The sequence below is a fragment of the Anthonomus grandis genome, chromosome 18 (assembly GCF_022605725.1).
Source record: "Anthonomus grandis grandis chromosome 18, icAntGran1.3, whole genome shotgun sequence".
Taxonomy (NCBI): domain Eukaryota; kingdom Metazoa; phylum Arthropoda; class Insecta; order Coleoptera; family Curculionidae; genus Anthonomus; species Anthonomus grandis.
In genome coordinates, this window is record NC_065563.1 from 9,535,448 (window position 1) to 9,559,045 (window position 23,598).

A 23,598-nucleotide genomic window follows, 5' to 3' on the forward strand; every position below is an offset into this window, starting at 1 on the left:
TACTACTGGCCTAATAGGGAGATTTGGTTTATGGATTTTAGGAAGGCCGTAGAGGAGAGGAGTTCTGGGATTCATAGGGTATAATTTTTCTTTCCTAGTATGAAAAAATTCTAAAGTCAGATTACACCTATCAAGGGTTTGTTTTACCTTGGAGAAAAAAGAGCTAGTAGGATCTTTGTTTACATTAACAAAGTCACCCGAACCCAAAAAATCCAAAACCTTCTCTATGTAATCATCCCTCTTAAGTATAATCAGGCAGTTACCCTTGTCAGCTTTCGAAAGGATTAAATCGTGATTCTTTATTTTATTTTTAAGAGAAGTTAGATGTTTATTATTAAAATTAGATCTATTAGAATTTAAAAAATTTATTATTTTAGCACGCAAAATATTTTTATTTTGAATATCGGTAGTCTGCAAAACATTCTCAGCCTCCACAGCTAAAGTCTCTCGCGTGCGCAAGTCAGTCTTTTTAGAAAAGTTATATTTTAAATTAAGATTCAAAAAACTTTCCTCATCCGGTGTGAAAGCCACATTTGTTAAATTCAAGTACCTTTTATGAAATTGAAAGTGACATTCTCCTAGCTGCCTACGGTATACATTATTATTATTTTTTCTTAAAGATTGAACTTGAGATGTCTTAAGGTGATTTAATTTGCGGTTTAAACGAAAAAAGGAGTCTTTAGAAAATATTTGAACCTCATCTCTAAGTGCTGAATCTAAAGTACAAAACTCCCAATGGGTTAAGAATAAGTTCAACGTAAAGTAAAGGTATTTTAGTACAGAATTCACCTTATTCAAGCTTCTATAATGGGTTTTGACTTCCTCCCTCAGCCAAGTTCTTCGGGCCACTTCCAATGCTGTGTCAGAGGAGTTGTTTCGTATGTTGCACCTTAAGTTGATAAATTTCGGTGTTAATCGATGACATAAGCACTGTTGAAGGAACCATATTTTAAGCAACAAATTTTTTCTTGCGATAAGGTTCTTCTTGTAATAGCGGATGAATTTAGCTTGACTAGCATTTTCAAATAGAAACGTATCATCCATTTTTCTCTAAGAGACCAAACGAAAACAAAAACAAAGGTAAGGACACAAAGTCACGGTCTCATCCAATCTATATATTACTTGGTGGCCTATGGGTTAGACGCGCGCCTGTGAATTTAAAGGTTGCGGGATCGTTCCCCACTGGTGACATTTTAAATTTTTACTTTTTTATTTTTTAAGCATACATTTTTATCTATGGTGGGAATTGTTAACTTAACCTAGCTTTTCTTTTGTTGTTAGTTGTAATGTGATCTGTGTAGGATTAGGTAATGAGTTTTATAAGCGTTCTTTTAGAAAAATATCTTAATGTATTTTTTAGGCCTGATGATGCTCCGACAGGAGCGAAACACGTGTAGCTTTTAAGCTTTTTTAAGAAATTATATAGATTGGATGAGACCGTGACTTTGTGTCCTTACCTTTGTTTTTGTTTTCGTTTGGTCTCTTAGAGAAAAATGGATGATACGTTTCTATTATTAAAGGTTGTTTTGGTACGACTGGTTTCATTAGGATTTATTTTTAAATCAAAGTCAAAAGTTTGTGTAAAAAACGCATATATTACTGTTTGTTCCGTCAAATCGGAAGACTCTTTTCTTTATTTATTTTTATTCTTTTTTTTTTTTATTGTCAATGTTCATATAATTATATTTAACATGAGCTTTGCTTCATCGTGGCACTGATCGTTGTTAATATCTAAAGTTGTATTCTACAATTTCTTTAGTTTTTTTTTGCGAAATCATTATTCGCGGCTTTTTATCGCGTCATATGTAAGACAACCTCAATTTTGACCGAGAAGAGTCGCACGCACCTCTAGTCCAGTACTGCATCGATCCTGATTGATGGGAACTGGCAGCATTAGATTGGTATATAAACTACTGACCAAATAAGTCGCTCTCGATATATAAAGACACGCGAGTGAATTCCAAAAATTAAAGTGCCGGCACACCGTCAAACCCAGCAAATATTTGGAGGTGAACCTGGAGGAGCAGTCCTGAACAGAAGCGACAGCAAGGTGAGCCACAAATTATTTTGGGGTTGTCTTGGCCGTCGTCTTAAATTTTTATGCATTAATTAATTAAAGTAACTAAGTAAAGTACTAAGTAATGACTAAAATATAAATAAATTTAATTGTATAAATTTAGAATATCAAATAATCTATTGATTTTTTCAATGAAATCTGCAATAACTTTTGCTGCCTCTGGAAGAATTTTAAAATCAATATAAGTATGCAATGCTACTGCAACAGAGTGACTAAATCTGTGTCGCTAATTTAACCTTCATTTTCTGAAAGTTATTTGGAAAAATGTGCTCGCTAGATAGTCTTGGAGCAAGTCTATACTGTTTCATTTTATCATAATTATACATGGTTTCCAAATAACTCTTATTTGTTGCTCCTTTGTTAATTACAAAATTGTACTTAAAAAAATTATTCCTCGTTGATTTTAACAAATGTGGGACGTCAAACATATATACAAGTTCTTTGTCATCAACTAAAAACCGCGGATTTTCCTCAGATAAATGTAAATAGTTTTGACTAGTTTATAAAAATTTGAGCCCTGGTCAGAAACCACGCCTAGGACATTTAAACCTGTTGAATTTATTTTCCGAACTGATTCAAATAAAATATTTTATATAAGTTCATCTGAATTTGGAGATGATTTATAGAAAAAATATGCGATAGGCTGCTTCCAACTGGTTGCAATACCCCGGGCCATTAGAACCAAAACGTTGCTGGCAATATCTGTAATGTTTCCTCTCAAACCTTCCTGGAAACCAACTACCTTGTCACTTGAGATATTGTAATATAGACGTGACTTAATGGACATCTCATCTATACATAAAAAACAGTCTTTTGCTTTGTCATTTAAAAAACGCGATTTCAATTCTGTTAATCGAAAAATAAAATCATTAAATCCTGGATTTATTGGCCAGTTTTTTTGTGAAACGTTGAAGAGTGGACTTTGACGGCAAACGACAAACGGATGACATTTTTTTATAGGCTTTTGGTTCAACAAGGTATAAACTCATAGCAAATTGTTATATTCATTTGTGTAGCTGCTTCCCCGAGGAAACTTGTTCAGAAGAGATAGCTGACTCTTAAGGAATGCACAAGAATCTGCTGGGTAGTTGTCATCTAGGAATTTTTGAACATCGTCCAAAGTAACTCCTACTTCCAGGGATCTTTTTGCGTGAGAAGCTTCCTTTTCCAGAGTTTTAATTTCTTTTCTTAATTGAATTCTTCTTGGAGTCATGGCCGAAATCTTCATTGACGTTTGACAGAACTTATCTTGAAAGTAAAATTTATTTTAGATATACGATACCTGTTTTAATACAACATTAAAATTTAACTCAAAACAAGATCAAAATAATTTAAAAAAATGTAAGGTAATGTTTTTTGGAATTTATTGAACTTTACCCAAACTGAAATAATAAAATCTAACAAAAAATATAGATTTTTTTACTCAGGAGCTAAAAAACTATTATAGGGGTAGCGTCGTATTCATTATTAAATTACTAGGTTTTTCTTAATTTTTATTGTACTTTAAGTAAAACATTTGAGTATAGTGCAAGCGTAATTGTTTTGCATATTATAAAAAAGTTCACAGTGCCGATTCTTTCACTTACCTGTATTATTACATACATCCGTCTGGACAGAAACATTAACCTGCATCGGAGTGTCAGTTTGCACGGAAGCGTCACTGAATTCCTTCCTTAATGTGTGACTTGCAATGATGTTAGAATTATCTGTGCCTTGAAAAATAGTACGTAAATTTGTAAATAATTCTGATTTCCCTATACACCAAAAAATTGCAAATATTAAAAGGTACCTTCTATAATACATATTGCCATTATAAGTGCACAAATTAGAAGAAAACATAAAACATACTTGTCGATGCTCTGGTCAGGAACAATGTAGGAATTGCGTCGGGTCTAAGACGTTGATTTGAAGGGGACATTAAACTGCTCTCGGCAAAATGCAAGCTACAGATATTAACCCCTTTTATAATATTGTTCCGGAGTAAGATCGGCATATCTATGTTCGCCAGTAAATCCCAAAATACCTTTCCAGAGTTGACACCTATAATCCATTTTTATATTAATTTAAAAAAAGAAACAGGAACCAGATCATAAAGTAACTAGGAATGCAATCATGAATTTAATAAACAACTAATTCCAATGTACCTACCTATTTTCATTTTTCGGACATCTAAAAAACATTAAACCACTTCCACGCTTTGTTAAACAACTGTCTACCGAACAATAAGTCAACATTTTAATATAATAGATTATAATAATTTGCCAGTCCACTGAGTCCACCCGGTACAACTAGTAATAAAACGCTCGCACATCAAAACGATTTAAACTCTACTCACTGTGTAACCCAACAGATTCGATTGTAGGAGCGTCGCCCGGCAAATGAAGTGATGGGCGGTGAATAGGTAATTCGGCGCGTGGAGCCGAGTGAAGCAACTTGTATTTTATTCAGTAAACTTTGGTTATGTTAAGTATTTACGTAGGCTATCGCTAACGGTGGACTATTTTTGTTAATCCAATGTTTTATTGTTAAATTGGATATTCCAAGCATATGGATTTTTTCAACAAGAAAATTATTACAAAAGTGTAAAAATAATGACAGTTTGCTATATAAACTTATGTCCGCAAATGCTTCGTTTTCCGAGACACGGGGTGTTAAAGTTTTTCTTAAAAATTGACGATTTATTTATTGCTTATTAGTTTAGTTAGTGCTTATACTTCGCTTCTATTGGTTACTTTAGTGTATAAAGTCACTTGTAAGTAGTTTAGTATTAAGTTAATAAAACAGTTTAGTTTCGGTTAGTGGTAAAACTGTTTTGTGATTTATAATTCTATCATGTCTCTTCCCCGTGTTATCGTATGGCTTTTCAGGTGCTTAAAGAGTGGGGTCTCACGATAGGGACGGGAAACATCGACTTGAAAGGGCGCCAACTGGACACCGAACAGATTATCTTCGGGAGAAATGTGGTGAAGTCGGCGGGACCCGGTGCGGATTGGAACAGGGATTTGACCAATAATACCGTAAGGATTTTTTTGAAATTATTATTCGTATTTTATCGAGAAATTCGGTTGATTTTTAACGGATAAAAGTGGTTAACTGACATTTTTGTCAAAATTTACATGTTTTTATCAGTGGATTCGTTAATGAATTCTACATGGTTTTCATTTTATAAAAAAAAGTATATGTTTGTTAATACTATCGATGCAAAGTTTAAAATGCATGAAAGAATTGGAGTACACAAGGCCGTAAAATGTCATTTTTATGCACGGGAATGACCGGTAACTGCACTTTTGAGCAGTTTAGTTGATAAACACCCGATTTTTGGCCAAGAGGTACTATGTCCTTTGGGTTCTCAAGTCCTTTATAGTGGCACAAAGGCTTTGCTTTGCACTTATTTGTTATTTATATGGCTGACTTTATTCTACGATATCGAACTAGCTTCATTTTAAGTTTCTTCCAGGCATGTGAAGTCATTTTGAATGTTATTAAAGACATTGGAGGCATTTTTCCCTTTATTCCAGGCATTAGGATTCCAAAATGGTCTCATTCCAAATTTCTTCCAGGCAATTGAAGCCATTTTTCTAACTCTTGGGGAAATGTCTACTGTATTTGGTCAACGTTTGATTGCATTTCAGGTGTTATTTCAGGCATTTTTATTCATTTCTCATTCTATTTCGGGGTCTCCCCCTTTGTATAGGTAACCCATGGAGAGATTTAGTCAGCGCCTCCACCAAATTATACAACCCAAGAATTCTCAAATAAATGGAAAATTTTTCGTATTCCTAGTATTCTGGATATTTCTTTAAATATTCTAGGTATTCTTTCACTTTATTCCACGATGCCCTCATTCTAAACTTATTCCACGCATACTGACCGATATATTACATACTTTTAGAGTCATTTACCAATCACTTTCCCATCGCATTTGTGCATGGAAAATACCAGGAATTTCCCTCAGTAGACTATAAATCAGGTGGTTTACTCGGCGCATAAAATCAGTATAACTCTTTTGGTTACCCTATTTCTTGGAGCATCCACTAAATAATTATATAACCCAAGAAGTGAAAACTACAAAGTTCCAATTAATCAAAGGTCATATTTCCTTTTATTCCAGGCACTCTTTTTTGTAAGTCTTCTACTTGGCGCTTTTACCATAAAATCAATATTGTTTTTTTTTCTGGTATTTTTGGGTGAACCTTTGGACCTAAAAACTCAATAATTGTTGTGCCCAACTGTTAATAATTTACACAATTTTTGCGCAGGTTACCGGCCCGGTAGACTTGAGAAACTGGGTGGTATTTTATACCGGCCAAGATACCCAATACGCGAGAGATTTCGGACAACATATGCAACGTTTAGCGAGTACTTTGGGGTACGTGATTACCACCCCCCGACTGGAAAAACTACCGAACGACCAACCCGCCACTTACGTGAATTATGTCAGAACGAAAATCACCAATCAGGATCAGGTGCGTATAAAATGATATTTCTTATTTTATAATAATAATAGTGTAACGAAATTCAGGAACAGACGTATATTGACAACGCCAAAAACTCTTAACTTTACTCACGTTGAAGTCAATGGTAAAAAACTGACTAAACAATTAAAACTGAATAAAATGCCCTCAAACGCGTTCCTTTTAAAGAACCAATATTCCTACAAGTGTCCTGAAAAAGAACAGCCTCTTTATTAACTTTTATGGTAAGTTTATCCGAAAGATGTTGCCTCGAGGTTTTTTTTAGTAAACAACATTGCTGCAGACTTCTTAGGATTCACTTGCCAACAATGTTTTACTTATTGATCCTATAGATTTGACAAGTCATCTTTTAAGTATTTGCTGGCCGTATTGGGGTTTGAAGAGTCAAAAGCGTAAATAAGCTGAGTATCATCGGCATAAATATGGTGTTCTGTATATTTTATACATTTAAATAAATTCTGGGATCAAGAATACTGGCCTGTGATACCTCCATAATAAAACTTTTGTCTTTCGAAGTTTACCATTGAAATAAACTCTTTGTGATAAAGCTCTCCACAAGCTCTACAACTCTTTTAGAAAAACCTACAAAGCCAAGAATTGTCAATAAAAGCTCATGGTTAAATGTATCAAAAGCTTTTCTATAATCTAGCATGACAAGGATTGATGACCTGTCTTCATTTAAGGATCTAATGATATGATCAGTTACCTCACAAAGCTCTGTAGCACAACTATAATTAGAGCGAAAACCTAATTGTTTTGAGGGAGGAACAATATTACTTCTTAAGAAAAATATAAGCTGTTCATATGAGTAAAACTTAATTGCTTAATGGTTTTTTTATGAACTTTTTAAGTTATCCACAATGTCCCAAGAATCTTACTGAATCAACGACTTCAATAGTGGTGTTATTTAGTATAAAAGATTGCAACGTACTTTTATATGATAAAGCCTTAGTTTTAGAAATGTTAAGGCACAGGAGATTAGAATCGCACCAACACTTTATAGTCAATAAGTCAATAGAAACAATACTATGGAGTGTTGTGTTGTCCGGATTGCTCCAAGTGAAACTGGTATCGTCCGCGAAGAAACAAATTTTCCCGTTAATATTTAGGTTAGCAATGTCGTTGATAAGCAGCAAAAACAAAATAGGGCCTAAAACAGATCCCTAAGGTACTCCACATTCAATTAGCTTGCAAGAAGACTTAAGCCATTCAAGAGGCGTACCTCTGAATCCATAATACTGTAACTTATTAATTAGAATGTTATGATTTACACATTCAAATTCTTTTGAAAAATCACAAAAGATTGTCGCTGTTGAATGATGGTTGTTCAGACTGGAGTACACATTATTAAAAAGAGAAAACATAGCATCATTTGTGCATTTGTTATTTAAAAATCCAAACTGGATGGAAGGAGTGAGAATTTTATATTTGGACAGAAACGATAGGAGCCTTTTTTTTTAACTAATCGTTCAATGATTTTCGACAGCATGGGGAGAAGTGCAATTGGGCGATAGTTGGAAGCTTCCTTTTTATCTCCTACTTTATGCAAGGGAATAATTATCGTAGTCTTAAGACAGTTCGGAAAAACTCCATTTTGGAATGACAGGCTAATAAGAGTAGTAAGATGATTTAAAGTGCATTCCGGCAGGTTTGCAAACATTTTTAGTATTAGTCCATCAGTTGCTGATGAAGATTTGTTTTTAATGTCTTTAATTGTACTGCTAAGCTCCGCTGTTACGACGGGTGCGAAGAAGAAACTATGCAAGTTTACGTTAGAAAGATATAGGTAGAAAAGTTTATAAAGAACCGGCTGCTCAATATGCGCACAAACCCATTTTCCAACACAAAATCGATAGAAAATCCGGTGGCAGAGAGAAAAGACGACCGCAATATATTTTCTCTCGCTTCTTATTAAAGAAACCGCAAGAACAAAGCAGCCGCCGTACTTCGTTTCTTTGTACCTGCCGGGGATTTAAAGCCTATGACGTAGCCTGAAGGCCTACTCAGTGTCGTCTCGTTCGGGAAGTGAGTTAATCGTGTTATAAGGCATTTAAAATCTGTTGTGTGTTTTTTTTTAAGTATAATAATGAAATAGACTATAGTCTTTTTAGTTAGACTATCCGATTTTTATTGTAAAAGGTAAGTAAAATTGGTTTAAATTATTCAATTGTCTAATAATTTAAAAAAATAAATGAAAATTAATTACTGTTAAAAATTATATTATTTAAAATATACTTTGATTTTAAGTGACAAAATAATAGGTATTTAACTTGTAGGTATATATGTACAGCCTAGAGTGTGCATGTGTATATTAATTTTTTTACTTTCTAATTTTTTTTTAGATGTCACCTAAGAAAGTAGGCAAACAGGGACAAATAATTCACAGCCAAGGGAGAGAGATTATTTCAGTTAATTCCAAATTTACTACCTAATTCCGTCCTAGTATTAGACAATGCAGCTTATCACAATGTGCCTGTAGTCAAGAATGTTACATCTGGAAGTAAAAAGCAGGAAATAGTTGACTGGCTCAAGGAACGTAATTTTACATTTGATGCAAAACTCACCAAGACAGAGTTATATGAATGAAATAGTGTCTGAAAATAAAAAAAGTATCCCGTAAAAACCAAGTTGGACGACCTAATGGAAAAGCATGGACATATTGTGTTACGTTTGCCTCCATATACCACGCAGAGCTTAATCCGATAGAAATAATTTGGGCAACTGTTAAGAATTGGGTAGCAAACAGAAATTCCACTTTTAAATTGGCGGATGTCGAAACTTTGACAAGGCAGAAATTTGCGGAAATTTCGAATGATGAGTGGATAAATATTTGCAACCATATAGACAACATAGAAAAGCAATATTTCAAAAGTCATCACCTTTTTGATGAAGCATTGGATTCGTTAAAATTTACAGTAAATTCAGGCTCATCTGATGAAGAGATCGAATGGTCTTCATCGGATGAATCTGATTTAGGTTGTAATACACTATCTGATAGTGAATAAAAATATAATGTAAAATAATGAAATAAAACTTTAAGCTTATACCAATTTGTTTCTTTACACAAGTCGTTTAAAATACCTAATCCTTAAAAAAAATGCGAATAAAGAATCATTTTCAGCTACCTATTTGAAGTCCTATTTTAAAAATAATTAGCGAACTGCATCCTCCTGTAAGTAAAACTATTTTTTGTTAGATTTTTTATGGGCACATCACAATGCTAAAAAATATAATTTTAATTTATCTACATTTTTTTAAACGAATCTCGGAGCAATTAAATTCAAATATGTGCATTCTTAGTTGGTATTTCAACTAAATCAAACGCACTTATAATATCGCTAGCTATACCTACTAAAAATCTAGGGCTATTTAAACTCTAGTACAAATAAATATTAATAATTTCAACAAGTGTGCCGCCTCCACTGTTTTCAGACCTCGACATAGTCATCTGACCCGATCGCTAGAATAACGAGATGCGCGGATTTTGCCGCCTGTTGATGTCACCGGTTCTTTATAAACTTTTCTAACTATATGACATTGGAACAATTGACGGGGTTATGGTATTCGTTAAATTTTACATTCATAGCTTACAAAGTAATCGTTTGGTAATCTGTTCGGTGAATTAGAGATGTTGCTAGATGTGGGAGCCTTATTTCCTAAATCATTTACAATGGACCACGTTTCTCTAGCAAGATTACCCGGAGTTATCCAACCTCCTATTATAATAAATGTCCTTGGCGGCCTTTATAGTCTTATGGTAAACTTTTCTATAGAGTTTTACGTAATTAAGAAAGAAAGTGCTGCCTGAAAATTTTTTTAGGAGGGATAATGAGCGCATGTTTTTAGCTGATATACGTAGGCCTATCGCTGTCCAAGGTTTATGTTTTTTTTTTTTAAATTTGACAGGCTTAAGAGGAAAAGATTTAAATGCTAAACCAGATAATGTTTTTATAAAAGAAGAGAATTCGAAATCAATATATCCAGAGAGAACATTCCAGTCAGTTGTTAGACAGAGGTTCTTAAAATTTAGAAATGTTTTGTAAGAAAAAATACGGCATCAATTATCGCGAGGGATTTTTGCCAGTGTTTGAGGACAACACAAAGTTTGTCAATACTGCTTCATGGTCAAAGAAGTCTGAACTTAACAGTACAGTCAACGAGTCCTGGATCGAAAGATGAAACTACATAATCTATAGCGCTAAAGCTAGTTTTAGAAATTCTATGAAATTGGTGAGTTAATATGCGTGACTGTACCTAATGAGTCGAAAATCGACTGGAGAGATTCTTGAGCATCACACACAATTGAGAAGTCAATGTTAAGATCGCCACATAAAATTAATTTGATTTTTAAAGATAGGGACTGAAGCAAGCTCAGTAATTTCTGAAAAAATATATTTACGTCCGCGTCGGGAGTTCTGTAAATACAAACAATATAGAGATCATAATTCTTATGATAGATAATAGAAAATTCGAATACTTTTTCTAATAGCAGATTATCAAACTTGGTAACTGTTGAAAAATCGTTGTTAGTAGACATTATTATAGTGCCTCCATGAGATAAGTTACTTCTATCAAATCTAGAAATTGTTATGTAATTTTTAACAAAAACAGGCTCATCAACATTTAACCAATGTTTAGTAATTGCAAGCAAATAAGCTCTTCTAGAAGAAGAAATAACTCATCTGTTTTGTATCTTAAGGACTGAATATTTATAAGAAACAAACTAAGCTTGCTCTCCACCAAATTTACAGAGGGTGCTGGATCCTCTGATCGCGTCATACTAACCAAAAATTTTTGTTTCTATTTGGAGAACTACTAGAATAGTCATTTCTGTGGCTTTCCCTAATATTTGCAGGCGTAGAAGTTTCTCTGATGAAAAGTAAGAACTAAAGGCAGCCAGATCAGCATCGACTTCAGCTTGATTTATCCCATAGGCGTCATGAAAGCGATAATACAGGGTGTTTCAGAACTATGAGATCAAACTTCTGGGGGTTGTTCAGTGCAACAGAAGAATCCATTTGAGTATAGGAACCCATGTCTGGAAATGCGTCACTACGCTACTACGGCCCTAAGACGCGTTAAAATTTATAAAAAACATTAATTACCTAAATAGGGTCTGCTGCATTTATTTTTACCTTTTGTACATGATACCACAACAACAATTGTTTAAAATCAACGCTTATCAATGTCAATTCTCAACTTTTAAACATTTATTGCTAATGGAAAACTTTACCAATCAAGAATTGGCGAATATGCATTTGGCATACGGAGCAACAACTCCATCCTTACCACTTCCAGAAAGTTCAATGTATGACTGCAGCCGATTATCATCCTAGAGTTCAATTTTGTCGATGGCTTCTGGATCACATCATTGCATAACCAAATTTTTTACGATATGTTTTCATCGGTCCGAAGCCTCTTTTACAAGAGACGGTATTTTTAATACTAGGAATAGCCATGTTTGGGACGAAGAAAATCCTTATGCAATTTTTCCAAGAAAACATCAGAATTGTTGGTCTGTCAACGTATATGGGCAGACATTGTTGGTGATTATTTAATTGGGCCATACCTTCTACCGGAACGGTTAACAGGACCTATTTATCTGCGTTTCTTGGAGGAAGTTCTCCCAGAAATCCTTGAACATGTTCCACTAAACGTTAGAAAGCAAATGTGGTTTCAGCATGATGGAGCGCCGGCTCATTTTGCTGTACAAGTACGCGAGTATTTGGCTCAGCGGTTTGGGCACCGTTAAATTGCCAGAGGTGTAGCAGTTTCTTGGCCTCCTAGGTCACCCGATTTAAAGTCGCTCGATTTTTTCTTGTGGGGACATGTAAAGTCTTTAGTCTACGAAACTCCAGTAGAATCAGAGCTAGACTTTATTGGACGAATAACAGCAGCATTTGAAATAATTCAAAACGAGGATCAAATTTTTAGTGTAGTCCGCCGAAATTATGTGCGGCGTTTAAATCGGTGTATTGAGATTGGAGGAAGACATTTTGAACAATTGTTGTGATGGTATCATATACAAAAGGTAAAAATAAATGCATCAGATCCTATTTAGGTAATTAATATTTTTTTCTAAATTTAAACGTGTCTTAGGGCCGTAGTGGCGTAGTGACACATTTCCGGACATGGGTTCCTATACTCAAATGGATTCTGCTGTTCTGAATAACTTCACTGAACAACCTCTAGAAGTTTGATCCCATAGTTCTGAAACACCCGGTATAACTTACGAAGGGAATCGACATCATTCGGAAGGCCCTCAGATGCTAACGCCAGTTTGATGCTAATACAAGTGTGTCCTTCAAAGCAGACATTAGAGGGTTGGTCGTGAAGATAGGCAAGAAACAGCCCAAGAGGTTTTAATAATCACATGATACCTTTGATAATCACATTTTTTCAATCCTTTGAAAAAATGCTCAATAACTCCGAAAGGATTGTATTTACAAGGAAATCTGTAAGGACCTTTTTGGTAGAAAAATTTATCAGCTTTCATATTAAATAAAATTAATAAAATCGGTACATGAGTTTCCGAAATATTTGGTTTTTTGTAAAGCCGTTGACAGTATCCAAATTATTTTAACCCTTTGAAAAAACTACTCGATAACTGGAAAAAGGTTATATTTATAAGAAAACTTGTAAGAACCTTTTTGGCAAAGAAATTCATTAGCTTTCATATAAAATTAAAATCAATACAATCCCGACATGAGTTTCCAAGATATTTGGATTTTTGTAAACCCTTTGACAATAATCAAATTTTTTCAATCCTTTGAAAAACTACTCAATAACTCCGAAACTGTTGTATTTACAAGGAAACTCGTAAGGACCCTTTTGGTAAAGAAACACATCAGCTTTCATATGAAGCCAAAATCAATACATGAGTTACCAAAATATTTAGATTTTTGGAAAGCCTTTTGACAGTGACAATGCTTTTTCAATATATTGAAGAACTCCTCAATAACTTCAAAGCAGTTGTAGTTATAAGAAAGCTTGTAAGGCTTTTTTTGATAAAGAAACTCATCAGCTTTCATATGAAACTAAAAAATCAATAAAAATCAGCACATGAGTGTCCAAGATATTTGGATTTTTGTAAAGCCTTGGACAGTATCAACATTTTTTCAATCCTTTGAAAAACGAATCAATAACGCCAAAACGGCTGTAGTTACATGCAAACGTAAGGGTCTTTTTATTAAAACCAAAATCACTACAATCGCTACATTAGTTTCCAAAATATTTAGATTTTTGCAAAGCTTTTGATAAAATCAAAACTTTCAGCACTCGACCAACTATAACCCACAAAACCTTACCTCGAACTTACAATTGTACCTCACTAGTTTACATGAATAATTTTAAATTGAAATTTTACCGCTTTCGTTTCAGGTGGCTGTGTTTATTTGTCCCTCCTCACGCACCGACCGTTACTCGATAATCAAGAAATTGTGTTCCGCCCAAATGCCGATCGCCTCCCAAGTTATCAACTCGCGCACGTTATCGAGACCGGACAAAGTGCGTTCGATAATTATAAAAATCGCCCTGCAAATAAATTGCAAGTTGGGCGGGAGCTTGTGGACCCTCAAGTTTCCGTTTCAGGGCTGGATGATTTGCGGCATTGATGTGTACCATGGTTCCCCGCCGAATTCCGTTTGTGGGTTCGTTACCAGTTTGAACGAGAGTATTTCACGGTAAGTCGGTAATTTCGTGTCTCTTTTAGGTGTTGCAATAATAATAATAAAAAGAGCACTTTAAAAAAAAGAAACAATAAATTTCTTGCGTTATTTTTCCATTTTACAACATCTTAATTTCTATGGTGTTTTGCTTCCAGGTGGTACTCGACCGCTTTATTCCAGACCAAAGAACTGGGAGACTTTTATAAAATGGCGTTCACAAAATCCCTGGAACAGTATAAAAGCGAGTGCGCCGCCTACCCATCGAAGGTAATAATCATAAGGGATGGCGTCGGCGACGGCCAGTTGGAATACACGAGGCGATACGAGGTGGAGCAGTTCGAAAGTGTACTGAGAGCCTTTGGGTTGAGCACCACCATTTGTTTTATCGTGGTGCAAAAGCGAATTAGCACCAGGATGTTCAGTTTGACCAATAGTAAGTGTCCGTTGCGTTTTTTTAAGTTTTTTTTGTTAGTGTTTTTTTCTTCTTCAGGTGGCCAGGCTGAAAACCCTCCTCCCGGCACCATTTTGGATCATACGGTCACTAGGAAGTACCTGTATGACTTTTTTATGGTTCCTCAAAGTGTGCGGCAGGGTACCGTTAATCCTACACATTATATTGGTAAGATTTAGAAGATAATTATAATAACTCATAAGTGGGCATTTTGTAATTTATTTTCTTGTTTATTCAAAATAAAGTGAGGTAGGACATTAAAAAGAAGAAAAGAACTTGTGACGTTACTATTATGCCAGTGTAATCATCTATCTTTAAATTTGAATTTCAAATGTTTTATTCATCAAAGGGTTAATTTTATTTTTTCTGGCCATTTCAAGATCCTCTCTCTAATCTAGAGGTTTAAGGTTGTTGGATCTAAGGTTATATATGACTTCACAAAGAATATTTTTAAATCAGAGACTTAAAAACTGGACACTAGTGAGCACTCAAGTGTTCTTCTATACATGAGAAACTAAATTATATTTAAGAAATTTTAATTCAGTTTTGAAATATAAAGAGATTCCTTTTTTATTTAATTTAACTTACTTATCTACTTTAATTTAATTTAACATTTGTACACTAGTAAAAGATTTATAGAAAAGCTTTAAGCTCCATAGAAAACTGTAAAACTGAAAATATTTAGTTGAAAATTCGTGTTTTTTCCACAAAAACACTTTCATTTTCTCCAAATTCTAAGGACCACATCTCAGTACCTTAAAAAAAACCTTGGAAGGAACCCTAAAGTTGGAATAATTTTGATAGTCAGGAACTCAGTATTAAATAGTAAAACAGGTTGCCTATAAATGAAGGATCATAGTAGGTAGGCAACTTAGATCGATCAAACCTCAGTTCCTGGGTGTAGGAAAAATTTTTTTTATTATACTTCAAGTATCTACATTATTGTTTTTAAGATTTATTGAACTTAGATGAAATTAAAAATAACAAAAGGTATTGTTAAAGTATTAAGTTCTTATTTCATCTACCGGGTGGTGCGTCGCCAAGCGGAACATAGGAAAACCCATGTAAATTTTAAGGGGGTCAATTAGTGGCTTCCCTGTACATTTCATAGAAATAATGTAAGATAACTATTTGAAGAGACCAATCTGGCAAACCCTCGTGCAAAGTTTCAAAAAATTTTAATAAGCGAATCTTGAATTATTCAATTAAATGTAATTGCAAAATTACCAAATTTTCGGTTCAGGTAAAACCAAACGGGCACCAGTAAAATGAATATTGTCACTGACATGAGGAAAAGTGTCAATAAATCAGTGACAGTCGATATTTGAAAATAAGTATGAATTATTCAATCGACGAAAAAATAGCCATAATTAAGTGGCATTATGCGGGAAACAGTTTTAGAGCAGTATCTGAAATGTTTTCAGTTTATTTCCCCACCAATCCCATTCTGTCCATTTCAACTATTAAACGTATTGTCAATAAGTTCGAGTCCAAAGGTACCGTAATAAATAATTGTAAATGTTCAACTCAGGATATCGAAAATAGAGCCGAAGAAAGAGAGAACAGAGCTCTTAATATTCTACTGAGTGTGGAGGAAAACAAGATGGTTAGTACGAGGGTTCTTGGGCAAGAGGTAAATAAACATCATACAACGGTATCGCGCACTTTAAAAAAACACAAATATTATTCGTATAAATTCGAAAAACATCAAAAGCTGCAGGAAGGAGATGAAGAGCGAAGAATGGCATTTTGTTTTGAAATGATGGAAAGAGCAAAAAATGATAGGAATTTTTTAAGAAATATTTGTTTTACCGATGAATGTAATATCGTGTCGAAAAAAAACTGGGACAGCAAAATCTCCTAAATCTCTTGGTCTATTAGAACAATATATTTATTTTGATGTTGTCAAAGTTAATTTAATTTTGTCACCGCCGCGTCAACAAAATCGTTCTTTCAAAAAGCCTGCATTATCTTCTCAACAAAAAGCGATAATATACACTCGTCTGATGGATGGAGTTTCTATAAGAAGAATCGCAGAAGAATTGGGCATTAGTAAAAATACCGTTTCCTTAGCTAATGTTAAAAATCAGAACGATGTGAAAAGTGCGACCCTGTAGATTATCAGTCCCAGACTATTTATTGATAGCGGCCGACTACGGTAAAACGCGTACCGAGAACTTTTTCCCCTTCTTTTTTGTTTATACATCGGAGTGAAGAACGTCTCTGTTGAAACGTAAAAAGAAACAGTTTTGAGTTACCGAACGGTCGCGATATACCTTAATATTCTGTATGGTTTATAATTACGATTTTCTTGTCATGACTATTATTTTCAATTTACTAGTTTTTGAGTTAAGTTTGTAACGTTTTTAAAGGCAAATACAACATTTGTTTCGTGGAACCCTGTGTTTTATTGTGTTAGCGAGCGATTAGCGGAAATATTTACAGCTAAGGCAAAAATTGCAGAATATGGAGCTATTGTAAGAAATCCAGATTGTGTGGTCGACCAAAAATTTCAAACGACATTTAAGATAGAGAGTTAGTTGGCTTTCTAAAAAACAATCCGTTTGAAACAGCAATAAAGGCGAAAGAAGACACGTATTTTCCTGGTTCTGCTAATACAGCTCGTAGTAGGATAAGAAATTCGGAAATTAAAAGTTGCTGTGCAACAAATAAAATATTTTTGACTGAAGCAAACCAACAGAGAAGATTAGAATTTGCCCATGAATATGCATACCAAAACAACATACGGGAAACGGTAATATTCTCGGATGAAAAAAGTGGCAAAGCCAATAGTGGCAAAATACGCGTTTACAGGCCTTCTAATACCAGATATGATGAAAGATATACACATAAGACTAATCAAAGCGGACGTTTTAGTATAAACGTTTGGGCTTGGATTAGTTTTAGAGGACCAGGCCTTTGTCAAATAGTGCAGGGAAGGCTTAATGCCTTAGTATATTGGAATATTCAATATTTTATCTTTCAACATGATAATGCTCCTTTACATACAGCCCGTATAGTTCAAAACTATCTAGACGAAAGACAAATTAAAATTTTACCATGGCCCTCGAAAAGCCCTGATATCAACCCAATTGAAAAAGTTTGTGGTAAAATGGCAAAATATATGTATAAAGATAACTTTACGACTAGAAATCAGAATGAATTACGCCTAAAGATAGATGACACATAGGACCAAATAACCGAAGGAATATACCCGAAACCTAATTTTAAGTATGCCACGACGTTTGCAAGCTGTAATTGATAACGACGGTGCGCTTACTAAGTATTAATAATTTTTTATTCCATATTATCAAAAAAGATATTCTTTAGTTTTGGTTTATTTATAAAACGTGTTCCAAATAAAAATAAATATCGAAAAATATAAATGTTTTGTATCAATATCTTCATAATGCGTAAATATAAATACCATACCCAAGGAATGCGATTTACTATAATAGACTAGGAGACAATTCCCTACCTAAATTTTAATGTCCCAGTTTTTTTTCGGCACGATGGTACATTTACCCTCAACAATGAACCAAATGTTCAGAATTGCCGGTATTGGAGCCAATGAAATGAACATCGCTTTGTTCATACTCAGACACAATATCCCCAAAAAACAAATGTATTCGTGGGAATTATCGGACACCATATCATTGGACCCTTTTTTATGGACTATAACCTAACAGCTGAAACCTATTTGGACTTATTTCAAAATCAAATTGGACCCGCCTTGGAAGAAGTTGTTCAGGAAGATCAACTGATTTGGTACCAAATGGATGGTTGGCCGGCCCATAATGCCCGTATGGTTACAGAGTGCTTGGAAAATGCTTTTAACGGCATTATTGGTCCACGGTACCGGATACTTTGGCCAGCCAGGTCACCTGATCTTTCTCCGATTGACTTCTTTTTGTGGGGTCATTTAAAAAGTGTCATTTATAAAAGTGTTAAATTTGAGAATCTGCACCAGTTACAAAACGCTGTTTCGTTAGAATGTAATAAAATTTCCCAATATCAACTTGGTGACATTAGAAATGAATTTTATGATCGGTTAAGATATTGTTTAGCTGTTAATGGGGGGTTGTTTGAACATTTGATTAATTGATGTTTTTATGTAATTCTCTATTATTTTTAAAAAAGTTACTGTATTTTATTTTTCCATACTTAGTAAAATATTAATAGTTCTGTTCTCTCTTTTTTCGGATCTATTTTCGATCTTCTGAATTAAACATTTACAATTATTTATTGCAATGTCTTTGGACTCAAATTTACTAACAATAGGTTTAATGGTTGAAATGGACCAGATAGGCTTGATGGGAAATAGATTGAAAATATTTCAGATACTGCTATTGGTTTAATTAAATTCTAAAAGTATGGTGAAATTATTTTTTTAATAATCGATAATAATAATTGTTATTGGTTTAACTTCATCGTTGTATTAAATAAAAGTTTAGATAAAAAAGTAATGTTAACGTGTTTTACTTTGAATGTATGGTTGTGGATTTGATAAAACGAAAAAAAAAACATTTCTTGTATTCTGCTGTACGTCAGATTTGACAAAGCCTTATATAAAATTGTTTGCTGGTGGCTGGTGTCTGGTTTTACCTAAACCGAAAATTTGGTAATTTTGCAATTACAGTAAAAGTCGCGAATAGCGACGTCGCTTATAAAAACAAGTCGCTTATTACGACGAAATCTGGGAAGTTTGGATGGATTTATATGTAACGCAAGTCTAAAAAAAGTTTGCCTATAACGACGCCGGTTATAGCGATCAAGTCGCTTTTAACGTCCTTATGTAAAATATTTTTTATGTGGAAGGCCGGATATAACGACCGAACGTATGTGATTCACACAGTAGCGTATTACGTAGTGTTAAAATGAATTAAAAAAAAAAGGAAAGTTTTGTCTATTGAGGAAACAGGCTTAATAATTTGCAGACTTAAGGAAGGTGAATCCATTATTGCTATTTCAAGCGAGTTAGGCTTATCGCATTTAAGTGTTTCTACAATTTGGAAGAACCGGGATGCAATAAAAAATGCACTTAATGAGAATTTGCTACCAAAGAAGAAACTTAGATTATCCAGTCATGCAGATATAGATAAAGCATTATTTAATTGGTTTAAAGTTAATAGAAGTAGAGGATCGCCAATTAGTGGTCCTATACTACAGGCAAAAGCGGAACATTTCGGCAGGGTACTGAATAAAGGACCGGACTACACCTGCACAGAAAGTTGGATAAAACGTTTTTGAAAAATGCATAATATTGTTTATGGAAAAATAAGTGGTGAATCTGCTAGTGTACCTCCTGAAGTGACAGAAAACATGCTTAAAACTGTATGGCCTCAAATAGGAAAAGGGTATACAAGTGACCAGATTTTTAACGCAGATGAGACAGGTTTGTTTTACAAAATGCTTCTAGACCTGACACTGAAATTGAAAGGCGAAAAGTGCAAAGGAGGGAAAATGTCCAAAGAAAGAATTACTCTTTTTGTTGCTGTCAATATGTGTGGGTCAGAAAAACGTAAGTTGATTGTTATTGGAAAATCAAAAAACCTTCGTTGTTTTAAAAATGTTAAGACATTACCTGTTTCCTACATGTCTAACAAAAAAGCCTGAATGACCTTAGACTTATTTATTAAGATGGACGAAGAAGAATTTAATCCACCATCTATTGAAGAAGGTTTACGAGCAGCAGATCCTATTTAGGTAATTAATGTTTTTTATAAAGTTTAACGCATCTTAGGGCCGTAGTAGCGTAGTGACACATTTCCGGACATGGGTTCCTATACTCAAATGGATTCTTCTGTTGCACTGAACAACCCTCAGAAGTTTGATCCCATAGTTCTGAAACACCCTGTATACATACAAATGTATTTTATGTACTATGTAGGTTTACTATGTATCAGTGTAAATTTCTTTTTTTTTATATTGGATTTTCATTTTTGGGTTTTTGCTTTGTATGTATCTATGTATTTTCAGGGTTTTGTAAAATTAAAAAATATTTATAACATACATAATTATGTATGTACATAGTTTTATTTGAAAAAAGAAAGACGAAGTGTATGTAGGTCCTTCAATAATGACGGCCGTTTATAACGACCCATGTTCAGTAGTCCCTTCGCCGTCGTTATATCCGACTTTCACTGTACATTTAATTGAATAATTCAAGATTCGCTTATTAAAATTTTTTTAAACTTTGCACGAGGGTTCGTCAGATTGGTTTCAAAAAGTTATCTTATTTGGTTATTTGTCAATATACTAAAGCTGAATTTCCGGATTACCTTTTTATGTTTCATTTTTCTGACCTAAATTAGTTGTGGTTTAAATTATCTAGAGATATTTCCTGCTTTCGGTTCAGGGCCATATTAAGGCAAGATTTTGAGGGTAGCAAAGCAGGTGGCGCTTATAGATACATATTCAGTAAAGTTTAACCACACCACTCTTGTGGGCTAGCTGGAGGCAATTTTAAACCCCTATAAGTCACCCTTAATTTAATAAAATAATTTAATAATAAACATCAATATTCTATTCTATTTTTTTTTCTGTAATAACATACAAAACGTTGCCTTATTATTTAGGATAATGTTCTCTTTAGAGAAAAAATGAAAACTCCAAGTCTCAGTCTCAAAACGTCTTTTTTATTGTTCAGGTGACATGTTTCGCTAATGAAGCATCATCAGACCTATAATAAACAGAAAAACACACGTAACTACAATAAAACCTTACACTAAAACAAAATCAAATATTAAAAATTAGATAAAATTACCTTATAGCTAGGTGACCTGCTAAGTACTGGCAAATATAATTTAAATATGAGAATACCCACATATTTTGTAATAAAAAACAATAACACGGCACAAAAATTCAACAAAAAATATAAAAAAGGGGAAAAACGTGACAGGTGTAGGATTTGAACCCACGCTCTAAAGTCGATCTTAGTGAAACATCAGACCGTTAACCAATCGGCCAGCCCTGCCTACGAATATTGGAGTCAAAGGTATATATGCGTATCGTGAGCAGAAACAAGAAGTTAGATAAGATTATTAAAGATAAGTCCTGGCTCAAAGGTGAAAACATCATTAACGCATGTCAAATTTGGACTCTTTTTGGCTTTGGTGATTTCCATTTTCTCCAAGAGATCCAACTTTCTACTCTTAGGGCACTCGTGAACAATGGAAACATTTTCAGGGACTGAAAAACTATGACCCGTTGATAATAAATGGTTAGCAAATGCTGACTTAGTTTCTGTGGTGTTGGTGTCCCTGAACTTATTAACGAGGCTTAGGTGTTCCTGTACCCTTGTGGATACTCTCCTTCCTGATTGTCCTACATAAACGGCAGGGCAATCCCTACAATTAAGACAATATACACCCGATTTAGATAGAGGATCACTTTTATCCAACGTCTTTACTAGGTTCCTTCTTAGCGAGTTAGTCGTTTTGAAAGCTATGGAAAGGCTGAAAGGCTTAAAAAATTTTGCAAGTTGTTGAGAAATGCCGCCGAAATAACTAAGGCATCTAAAATTATTATTGTTGGTGATGTTGTTCGGTGGGTGGACGATGTGATAGGACAGTTTATATTTATTATAAAATTTGTAATATAATTTGTTCAAGCTGTGAAGTGAGAAATTATTGTTTACAGCAATTATTTTTATAATATTATGTTCTTTTTGAAAAGCGTCTTTGGACAGAGGTAATTTAAATAAACGGTAGAACATTGAATTAAAGGCTGCATATTTGTGTTGATAAGAGGAATTGGAGTTAAATTGGATTATATTATCTGTTGCAGAAGGTTTGCGATATACTTCAAAAGAAATACTGTTATTATTTCGGTATAAAAGAAGATCTAAAAAGGGTAATTTTCTGTTTGTCTCTCTTTCCAGCGTAAAAGAGATTTGATTATGAAGGGAGTTAATGAATGACAAGAAATCTAATAAATCATTCTCGTCACCAACCCACAACACGCACACATCATCCACGTACCTCTTATAAGCTCTCAAAAAGCCCGCAAAGCGACTTTTCATGATTTTCTCCTCCAAGTGACTCATGAAGACCTCGCTCAAAAATGGTGAAAGACAAGAACCCATGGCGAGACCAGTTTTTTGCCTAAAGAATTGATCATTAAATTTGAAGAAATTTTGTTCCAAAACTAATGATAAAAGGTGGATAAGATTATCTACCACCAGTTCTGGCAAAGTACTATTATTGTTTAGCAGGATCTCAACCAATGTTAAACAATCTGACGAGGGTATGCTGGGGAACAAGTTCTTTACATCTAAGGAAAGCAAAATGGCATTGTTTGGAACATCTATTTGCTTTAGATAATTAGCAAATTCAATTGAGTTTTTAATGGAGAATTCGTTCCGAAAACCAGTTACTTCTCTTAAAGTATTGTTAAGCCAAGAGGATAATTTATAGCAAGGAGAGTTTACGAAGGAAACTACTGGTCTTATCGGGTTTCCCTCCTTATGAATCTTAGGTAAGCCATAGAGCACAGGAGTACGTGGGTTCATAGGGTATAGGTTAGATTTAGTGGTGTTAAAGTATTCTAGAGTTATAAGACATCGATCTAGAGAATTCTTAAGTTTTGAGAAAAAAAACTAATCGTTGGATCCCTAGTAATAGTCACGAAGTCGTCAGTCGATAGAAATTTCGTCACTTTAGCCACATAGTCGAGTCTATTCATGACTACCAAACAAGAGCCTTTGTCTGCTCTGGAAATTAGAAGATCGTGCGTTTCAATTTTGTTTTTAACAGAATTAAGGTGTTGTTTGTTGTAATTATTAGGGACAGAGTTATGTCTCTCAGAGTTAAGAAAATTAATTATTTTTGATCGTAAAATGTTTTTGTTAGGAATATTAACAGACTGAATGATGTTCTCAGCCTCCACTGCCAGGACCTCTCTAGTGTTTCGATTTATTTGTTGCGA

General features: G+C 34.1%; 1 protein-coding gene across 1 annotated transcript in view; it reads left to right on the forward strand.

Annotated features, from left to right (window-relative positions):
* The window catches only part of LOC126747009 (piwi-like protein Ago3), a 44,144-nt gene that overhangs the window by 19,410 nt on the left and 1,136 nt on the right, over positions 1-23,598 (forward strand). The window contains exons 7-11 of the mRNA XM_050455477.1: positions 4,945-5,094; positions 6,337-6,543; positions 13,933-14,234; positions 14,375-14,652; positions 14,710-14,838. Coding sequence (XP_050311434.1) covers positions 4,945-5,094; positions 6,337-6,543; positions 13,933-14,234; positions 14,375-14,652; positions 14,710-14,838 — 1,066 coding nt within the window. The remainder of the gene's footprint in view (positions 1-4,944; positions 5,095-6,336; positions 6,544-13,932; positions 14,235-14,374; positions 14,653-14,709; positions 14,839-23,598) is intronic.